At 34.6% G+C, this 11,013-nt stretch overlaps 1 protein-coding gene across 1 annotated transcript; it reads left to right on the forward strand.

Annotated features, from left to right (window-relative positions):
- Positions 1-8,525: 8,525 nt before the first annotated feature.
- LOC149549451 (uncharacterized) lies at positions 8,526-10,072 on the forward strand. Its single transcript, XM_089792831.1, has one exon. It carries the CDS (start codon positions 8,795-8,797, stop codon positions 9,707-9,709), a length of 915 nt encoding a protein of 304 aa, XP_089648957.1. The 5' UTR covers positions 8,526-8,794; the 3' UTR covers positions 9,710-10,072.
- Positions 10,073-11,013: the final 941 nt, after the last annotated feature.

Genomic DNA, 11,013 nt, shown 5'->3' on the forward strand with positions numbered 1-11,013 from the left:
CCACCCTAGTTTTACTTTCTAATTGGAAGGTTTTTGGGTCACCAAATCACTGTGTTCATGTTTTATGAATGATTGATCTTTCATTTATCGATTAGATGAATAAATGATGAATGGTTAAAATGCATAAAATTTTATATGTTGCTGATTCACCCCTCCCCTCTCAGTAACACATTTCATCCTGAATATTTCCAACATATATATGTATACATAATACATATATACATGCATACATATATATACACATACAACATACATACATACATACATCTGCATATGCAATTTTATAACCTTAGAAAATTGTATTTGATCCTACTAGCTAGGAACAACTAATTGTTCATTTTATTGTACCTAATCCGATGACAATTCTATAGGAATTTGTAATCAACCCAACTAATCAGCAACTAGACCAATTTAACTAGTTTATGGTTTGTTTCTTTCTAAAAATATCTGCTATGATATGTTTTTCTAAAATTTCTTGCCCATTTTTCCTAGTCTGCATTATTTTGTGCAGGATCTTGAGCTAAGTCAATTAGCACAAGCTAAGTGAGTTTTATTCTTTTATTATTTAGATTATGGAATATGGGCTTTTTTTTATCATTAGCTTTGTTCAAGTCTTGATTTTAATGAAGTAACAAAGTGGTTTTTAGGGTGCAAAGGAAACTTGAATGTTGAAATGCTGAAATGAAAGCTATCAAGGATCAAACACCTATGATAGAGTTACAACACAATGTGAAGTTGATTTTATATATAAACAAAAAAAACATGACATAAATCATTCCCCATTTTCTTTGATTGTGGAGATTTGTGTGCAAAAGAGGATGGAGAGCTCTAAACGAGGGTTGAGAAATATGAACATTAGTGGAGATTTCATTGCCATGCCCTTGTGATCGTTACATTTCATTATCATGCTCTTATGATCTCTACATTTTGTTGTCATTCCCTTGGTGGAGATCAGTGAAGATCTAGGATTTCATTGTTGTTCCCTTTTGATCTCTATATTTTTTTGTCATGCTCTTGTGATCTCTGTGCCCTTGCTTTATGATTTTATTGTCATTTTGTACCCTTGTGATCTTTGTTCCATTTGCAACACTACAACATTTGGGGTCAAATTATGATGATGGTGTAATTTGCAGTGTTTGGGCCCACATGTAGTATTGCTTGCTTTGCGATTTTCTTCAAGGGGAGAAGAGGTAACTATGTGAATTTTCTTTTCTTTTCATTCTAAACATGTATCTCTTTATATTTCCCCCAATAGGTGATTAGAGAAGCTTTTTTTTATGTATATGTATGTGTATATATACATACACACACATACATATGTGTGTATGTATGTATATATACATATATATGTACATATACATACATACTTACAAACATACATATACATAGATCACAAAGGCACGACAACGAGATGCAAAGATACATACATACATACATACATATATACATACATACATCTAAATATGCAATTTTATCACCTTGAAAAATTGTATTTGATCTTTATTCAATCACTAAGAGATAATATAATTTCTAAGTACATATTTTTGCATACTTAGTTTGGTATGACTAGTTTCAATTGAATTCATCTGAGTAGAGTGAGTCTACTCATGATGATAATGGCTCCATGTATTGGGTCTTTGGAGGAGAAATACTTACAAAAGATTAGATGTTGTTTATGGATATTGAATGATTCGTTTGTGTGAATGATTGATCGAGCAAGTTGCAAAAAATTAGGATGTCAGTTGCAAGTAGTTTCATTAATTAGATGAGGGAAACAACTTTGAAAGCAGGATGATCAAAATTGGCATGTCCATCCTTATGATAGATGTCTCTATCTCATAATAGAAAATTACCTCAAACGACAAGTGACAAATTATATAACATATGGAAAATCAAAAGAACATTCACCTATAATATTTTTGAAGGAAAAAAATATAATTAAAAAATAATATGGTGGAAAAATCCTTGAGCTATGTGGCTCCACATTGTGGCTATTCCATTGTCTAGTAGTGGAAACTCTTCACGTTAAATATGAAGATCTTGAAATTAAAAAAACTAACTATCAGAAATCTATATTTGTGTTTTAGTGATAACTAATATACAGTCTAATTTTAAGAAAAATAATAGTCTTAAATGTATATGATAAAATAAAATAAACAAGAGTACTAGTTGTAGTTGTATAATTCTAGTATTACTAATTATGTTAAACAAAATGTTTAATAAAAAAAGTATGAAGTAACATAAATGGATGATCGACTGTCATTGTGACAAATAAGTAATCACTGAGGAGGTCCGGAAGATGGCTGGCAATGAACTGTGGCAAAGAATCCATGCTCTAGAGGATAGAATGTGTATCTTGACTAAATTTACTATCAAGGTGATGCATGCTACTACTACCACATTACATCTACTAAAGGATCAAGAGGATGATTTGACTAGCGAGGACTCCAAGATTTTCTTTGACTTCCTTGTAGAAGATTGGGCTAAAATCCTCTTGGGGAGGAAGGATGCCAAGAAGTCTTAGGGCTCTTTCCTCCTAGTTTTTTATGTTGTTTTTCTAATGGTTGTTGAACTTTGTTGGGTTTAAGGCAGTAGTGCCTTTTCTTTTTTGCTTTCTAAGTTTTATAAGTTCTAGTACAAGCAGTAATTGTGTTATGCTTGTTGATACTTTTTTAGTTGTGATTCCGAACAATTTTTGTGTTAAAAATGGTAAGGGGTAATTCTGGTTGGTGTTAATCTACTGGTGGTTCACCAATTTGACTGTTTTATGGGCCAACCCCCTTGTTTTGGCTACTTTTTAATTCAAAAACATAAATGGATCATCTACTTGATCCTATTATGACTTAATGTGAATGCATACAATCATTATCTAGACAACATTATGCACAAGATCATTACTCAATCACCAAGACATAATATAATATGAAAGTACATATTTCTACATACTTAGTTTGGTATGAATAAATTCAATTGAATGCAAGGATAATTGCTCGTGTGAATCCAAGACATGAATGATTAATTTAATTTAGCACAAGTACTATGTAATTGTGTATGTATGCATGTAAAGAAGTTCACATAGTGAACTAATTTACATGCATACATGCACATAAGCATACAATCATCATAATCAATTATCCTTGAATCTGACCAAAGCTATTATATATGAAGAAGAGATACATGTTTAGAAAGAAAAGAAAATAACATTTGCATAGGTACCTCTTCTCCCCTTGAAGAAAATTGCAGAGCAAGGGCACAGAGCTCGCAAGGGAATGACAAAAAAATTCTAGATCTCCATTGATCTCCACCAATGTTCAGAGCTCTCCACCCTCATTCAGAGATTTCCACCCTCTTTCATGTGTAGCTCTCTACAATCAATCAAAACAAATAAGAAATGATTAATGTCATGTTTTCTTTTCATTTTTGTTTATAATCCATAACCCACAATCCAAAAGATCTCTCTATATATACATACATACATATATACATACATACATACATATGTGCATGCGCGCGCGCGTGCACACACACACACACACACACACACACACACATGAAAAAAACAATGCACTTTCTAAGAGTTTACAATTGTTCAACAAAATTAATATTTTACAAGAAAATGCATTTGAAGGACTGTTAGCTCAGAAGAAAGAATGTGGTGTTGAAATAGTACAAAAAGTGCTTGACATGAGATTTCCACAAGTGAGGTGTTGACCAATCTTGAAAACTTGAATGCTGAAATGAAAGCTATCAATGATCAAACATTTATGTCAGAGTTACAACACATTGTGAAGTTGATTTTAGATAAGGTAGAGGTGGATATTCAAAAGTTTGATAATCAAAATTTAAGGCACGAGAGTAAAGGAGAAAGAGTGACTTTAGAAAGAGACTGCACAGCATAAACAACAACTAGACAAAATAAAGGATATTATGGGAGCCACTGGATAGAATCTAGGAAAGTGTTGCAGTAGGTGCTATGACATTGGAATCATTTGCAAGTGTCTTTGAGAATTCGCAGTCCAAATATCAAATGCTTATAAGAGTGTTTCAAATATTGGCACAGTCTCCTTACAATAATCCCAAGTATCAAATGCTTATAAGAGAGTTTCAAGGTTGGGAACTACTTCAACATCCTTTGCAAGGTTTAGAGGTAATGTCATTGTGGCAGAGGCTTCTGCAAGGGAATGAGCCTCGTGATTATGGCTAGTTTCTTTCTAAAAATATCTGCTATGATATGTTTTTGTAAAATTTCTTGTAAACTCTACCCATTTTTCCTAGTCTGCATTATTTTTGTGGAGAATCTTGAGGTAAGTCACTTAGCGCAAATTGAGCGAGTTTTATTTTATTATTATTTGTATTTTGGAATATGTATGCAGTTGGATCAATTTTTCTATTGTGTAGCTAATACTTGAGGTAAGTCACTTAGCACAAATTGAGCGAGTTTTATTTTATTATTATTTGTATTTTGGAATATGTATGCAGTTGGATCAATTTTTCTATTGTGTAGCTAATATTTAATAAGCACCTTAAAAAAGATCTCTAGATATACATGTTCAAAAGGAGATATAAAGAGATACATGTTTAGAAGGAAAAGAAACCAACATTTACACACCCTTGAAGAAAATCACAGAGCTAGGGCATGGCAACAAAATCATAGAGAAAGGGCACAACACGACAACGAAATCGTAAAGCAAGGGCATGCCATGGAAACAAAATCGCAAAGCAAGGGCACGACACCAAAATCACAAAGATCATAGGGGCATGGCAACCAAATCGCAGATCAAGGGCACAACAACGAAATGCATAGATATATCACAGGAAAGAAATGTACCAAACACATATGCATAATCAAGAGGCTCATTCCCTTTCAGATGCCATAACCTAGTTAAATATATGTATATATAAACCCAGCTAATCAACAACTAGACCCATTTAACTGGTTATCATTTGTTTCTTTCTCAAAATATCTGCTATGATATGTTTTTGTAAAATTTCTTGTGAACTCGACCCATTTTTCATGGTTTGCATTATTTTTGTACAAGATCTTGAGGTAACTTAGCATAGGTTGAGCGAGTTTTATTGTTTTATTATTTGGATTCTGGAATATGTATGTAGCTGGACCATATATGTAATAAGCACCTTGAAAAAGATCTCTCTGAATATATAAAGAGATACATGTTTAGAAGGAAATATAAAGACCCACATGTTTAGAAGGAAAAGAAAAAAACATTTACATATGTACCCCTTCTCACCCTTGAAGAAAATTGCAGAGCTAGGGCACGTAGATGACAAGGGCATGACATGATAATGAAATTGCAGAGCAAGGGCACGACATGACAATGAAATTGCAAAGCAAGGGCACGACACTACAATGTAATCGCAGAGCAAGGGCACGACACTACAATGTAATCATAGAGCAAGGGCATGACAATGAAATGCAAAGATCATGAGGGCACAACAACCAAATGCACTAATCACAAGGGCATGCCACGACAACGTTCATACCTCTCCACTTCTTTTGTGTGCATCTCTCTCCAAAATCAAAACAAATAGAAAATGGTTGTCGTGGTTTTTTTAAAAGTCTCGCGAGGGCATCGCAATTATGATGCCAATTTTGGTATCATGATGTCATTGGGGACAATTGAAAAAAAAAAAAAACATGAAAATGACCAGAAATTACACTATCGTCGCAATTTGACCCCAAATGTTGTAGTGACAAAATCTAAAATGAAGCCAAAACAATTAAATGGGGAAGCCTTACCTCACAACCAAGTGGGTAAAACAAGAAAAGCCACAGTAAAAAAATAAGCTAATGAATCAAATGAAACCATCAAGGAAGTGGAGCAATTCCTACACAAATCTAATGAGCCACTCCACACTCAAATCTACCAAACAGATCGATCACAATGAGAAAATGAAGGAATTTCTCCAAGAGGGTTTTAGAGGAAATCCCTCATTTCTTCAAAACATGAAAATAGAAAAGTGAGTATAGAAACTCCCTTTTGGCATAATATAAGCACTTTATCAAGTAACTTATAAAATAGATTATTAGTTCACTTAATAATCTATTTTCCCCCTTTTCCCAAATTAAATTAGGCATTTCCAATTGAATTGGAATTCATCTATGACAAATTAGCCAAAAAAATAAAATAAAATAAATAAAATATAAAATTTCCCTTAAATTATTAAATTGTAATATTATAATAACTTATGAAACCTCGACAGATTCCCAAATGCACAGACACGCTCACAGGTCTAATCACACATGCATAATGAATATGGATTTACCAATCACCAGAGGGTTTATTATAACACAATAGAGATACGTCACCCATATAGGGATGATATTTGCTGGACATGAAAGATCTAATCACTAACTTCATGTGCCACTGCCAAGGATATAAGTCTTGCACAATAAATGAACACAATCAAGTATAGATGCACAGTATATAATAGTCAAAGTAACAATTATGCAAAATCACATGACTAAAACATCTAATTAATTTCATTTAAATAGCTTATTTTGCATAAATTATTGAAACGGCAAGGTACTTATCCATAACATGATATACCAATGAATCCAACATGGATAATCATTTCTAATTATTTTAGCATTTAATAATGGAAGTAATTGTAATTACCCAACAACATAAATGACATCAAAAACATATAAATCAACATGGTCAAACACATGAGTAAACACGGCTTCAAGAACCTTGTTAAGTGCAACAGGACAAATAATACACAATGCAATCACTACACACATCTCAAGGTAATCACGTAACAACATTGTGCTACCATATAAGTCTAGGTTACCATTGGCACAACCTCAGTGAAACCATAATGATCAAGTAGAACACATAATCAACCAACTAATGCAACAATATAAGTCAAATCACCCCAAGGGTGTAGACCACTCACAAGGTAAGATCATCACAATTGCATCCACCAGGATGACTTATAGAGATCAAATGGGAGAGGCACTACAAACTTATTGTTTCCTTTTTCTCTAGTGTTCACAATTCTAATTCTACTACCATTTCCACCTCCATTGGGGTAGGCCCCAAATAATCCTTCTTGTTCCACTTCGGTGATGACAAACTCTCCATTGAATTCAAAAGAGGGTGGGCATGAAACCTGAGAATTCCTTTGGTTGAAGCCCTTTGAGTTCAACCCAATTAGGTGAGGAACATGCTACCAATTGCTCAAAATTTCCCTTAGATGACTATAAGAAGGCTCTAAAGAGAGATTTTAACACATTCCATAATGATTTATTTAATGCCCTTTCTTGAATTATGGTTATTAAGAAAGATAACAAAGGAACCTTTTTGTAACATTCAACATAAATTTACATAAATACCTAGTTTCTTACCCCCAAACATGTGATAGCGAAGGCAGTAATCCATTGCAACAAAGAAAATAACCACATTCTTCAACCCTTCCCACTTATTTTTTATTATTTTTATCATGTCCTTATTGGGGAAAGGGCCAAGGCCTTGAAGGTATTAGAAGGGAACTTATAGTTTCCTCTTTCTTTAGCATTTTTAGTTTTGATTTTTCTACCATTTCCACCTCAGTTGAGGCAGACCCCCAATAATCCTCCTTGTTCCACTTCAACGAAAATAAACTCTTAATTAAACTCAACAAAGGGTGCACATGGAACCACATAATCCCCTTTGACAACGATTTTGTAGGCTCTTTCTCCTTCTCTTTGAAATTCATTGGTTGAGAGCCAGACTCGGATAAAATTAAATTTCCTAAACCTTCATTTTTCTTGATATTATTTTCACTCTCATCTGACAATACATTGCCAATAACTTCCATTAATTCAAAAATGGTATGAACACAAAAACAAGCTCAAAGAGCCAAATTCTATAAGCACTGGAAGGGTTTACACATGCAAAAGACATAGAAGATAAAGGCACACAAGAAACTCAAAACAACAAAGGGAACAAAATCAAAGAGAAAATAAATCAACCACACATGTAGGACAAAGGAACACAAGGAACACACAACTTGATGCAAATGATGGATGTTAGGTATGCTAGTACAACTCCCAAGAGCAACATTGACAATCTCCTCGGAGGATAATACCAAATTGGAGAGCACCTCCTTGAATGTCAAGCAATCCAAATTATTTTTTATTATTTTATATTGTAATAAATGATAATTCGTCTATATATATATATAAGTCTATTGTTTTCATTGTTATAAACTTTATTTCCATATAATAATTTAAAAATAAGTACTTTATTTTCTCCTTTTTCTTTCAAAAGCACACTATAGAGTAGGAAGAGATGATGTTGAAGAAGGGACATCATCACACGGAAGAGCTGAACAGAAGACATTGCCCTTGTTTGTCCACTCTCCCCATGTACTTTGCCTTTACTCCCATGTCCAAAGTTTTTAAATGCAGACTCATGATTGACGAGATATCAACTTGGACAGTATGGGCGTTCTCTTTATGGGGTTAAAGCCAATAACATGCGCCTTTTACTAAATTCACGACTTCCCTGTTTCAATAGTGCTGTATATACTATTCTTCCTACTAATGAAAATAAACACCGTCCTCAAAGCGAAATAAAATACTTAGATGCTTGGGAATGTGAGAGTTGGTTTTGGTTCTTGTGTAACAATTGGTTAAGGTGGTGGAGAATTTGATGAGGGGGAGGAATTAGAGAAGACAAATGGAAAGGAGGGAATTTGGGGTTGAGGATTAAGCCTTCCACTTCACACCACTTAGTTATATATGCTCAAAAGAGAAGAAAACAGGCGGATGATGCTGATGATGAGGTGAATGAATGTAGGAGCAATGCAGAGGAGAAAGGCTTGCTTTCTTGTCAACTGGTCTGTAACTGGTAAAAGAGGAAGAAAGCAATCAGATGGAGAAGACCCACATAAGAAATTTGCACAAGAAGTGCACAAGAACACAATTTCATCTGCTGAAGAAGTTGCAGAGGAAAGAGACACAGCATGTTTTTTGGTGATGCTTGCATGCAGTGCCAATGGCAATGGATCCGTGGAGGATGGCATGACAGAGGAGTCCGTGTTTCAATCCAAGCCTAAATTGGTGATACCCAAGTATGAATCTGATGGAAGCTTTGAGGATTCAGATGGCGGTAAGAAAAGGATCATCAATCAGAAAAAGATGAACAGCAATGTTAGACCTAGGGTTACGGCTGATGAAGATGGTGAATCTGAAGCACGGTGGGGAGATTCTTATGGGGGAGAAACCAATGGGAAATATAAGTGTAACAAATGCCACAAGGTCTTTAATTCTCATCAGGGTTTGGGGGGACATAGAGCCAGTCACAGGAAGGTCAAGGGGTGCTTTGCATTCAGCAGGAGTAATAAGGTCATTGATGAAAGTTTTTTAGATGAGGAAGAGGGAATTACGGAGGAAGGTACTCTGAAAATCAGCCATTCGTCTTCAGAAATTGTAGGGTTCAAGGTCAAATCCCATGAGTGTTCTATCTGCCATAAGGTTTTTCAATCTGGGCAAGCTCTTGGTGGGCATAAGAGGTGCCATCGGATTGAAGAGAGGATGCCCACCGAAAGTAGCTTGATCTCAATGGATGATACCCAACATGGCCAAAGTGCGAGAAATCATCTGCCTGACCTCAATCAATCACCCCCAGATGCAAAGGAGGATGTTGAAGCTATTCATAGTATCACAGATGAGGTTTTTTCTTCTCCGTTTGTTGAAATCTAGCATCTAGAACATGCCCATATTGATTCTATTGCTGGCTTCAAGACGAAACAGAGCTTCACAGATTATAATCACATGCAATTGTAAGGAGACAATGCATATGAAATGTAGGATCATATGATCATTGTATGAAAAGAGGTATTAGCCTCTTCAAGAAAAGCCTCTTAGGTTCATGATGTGAACACATTAACATGATTTAGGTATGTAAACTATGGCATCTTTGGCTTCTCGTTTACAGCATAGAACTATTCAGGAAGCAAGTTGCAACATAAACTACATTAGCTTCTGTTGGATTACAGCTCTATATTATTCTGATTCTCTCTTGGATTACCAATTAAAGGCTGAAACCAAGGTTAATTATTATTATTTATTGTGATTAATTATATTATTAGTTAAGTTCAAACCAAATAAGAGGCTCTGTGCTGTAGTTTCTTCCCTGGCATCCGATGCATTCTTATTTGTCATTTTTCCATTGGAATACTGAATCTAAGGTATATAATTCTGATTTCTTGTACTGAAAAGTAAGATGATGAACTGAGATCTTATTTTTAAGATGATGAACTGTGCTATTACAGAGTAAATGCAGGTTGGGTTTTATCTGTCTTTCCCTGTAATTGGCTGGATTAAGTTCATGTCTTCAAAGTTCAGAATATGTTTAACATTTTAAGCCTCTCACATCTACTCTCAGGGTTTGCTATGATAAATGAATCTGGTGCTGCTTAAGAACAGAAAATGGGGCATAGGTAGCATGAATTCTATAGAAAACCTAAAATCAAATGATTTGGTTAGCGTGTTTGGTGGTAGTAAAGATAGTAAATCTATTGAGAAATTTGCTGCGAGATGATCATCTGAGGATATCATTCACGGATTAAAATGTTGTGGATCCATATTCTTCTAAATCCTAATGATTTTACATTGTAATTATCATTAGATCATCCTAAATCTTTTTGCATTGCATCCTGCAATTGCTGTAGTTGCTTACAAGAGTTCAATCACATGGATCTGAATTCATCTTCATTTGCTTTCTATTCTCACATCCATAAAGAACACAAGTTACACAATTAATCATCAGATTCAGTGATTTACTGGATCCATCAATTTATCTTTATTTGCTTCCCATTCTCACACCCATAAAGATCACAAGATACACAATTAATCATCAGATTCAGTGATATTTACTGGACCCTTCAATTTGACAAGTTCCTAGAAGTGTGTGTTTACATGCCATCTCTTCTTTGAAGCCCTTGTCTACGCTTGCCTAATCCTAAATCAATGCACTTTTCCTGCCTTCGTTATAATGGTAGTCA

Source organism: Cupressus sempervirens, chromosome 7 (genome assembly GCF_028749045.1).
Source record: "Cupressus sempervirens isolate cs-2001-9-10 chromosome 7, ASM2874904v1, whole genome shotgun sequence".
Lineage (NCBI taxonomy): Eukaryota > Viridiplantae > Streptophyta > Pinopsida > Cupressales > Cupressaceae > Cupressus > Cupressus sempervirens.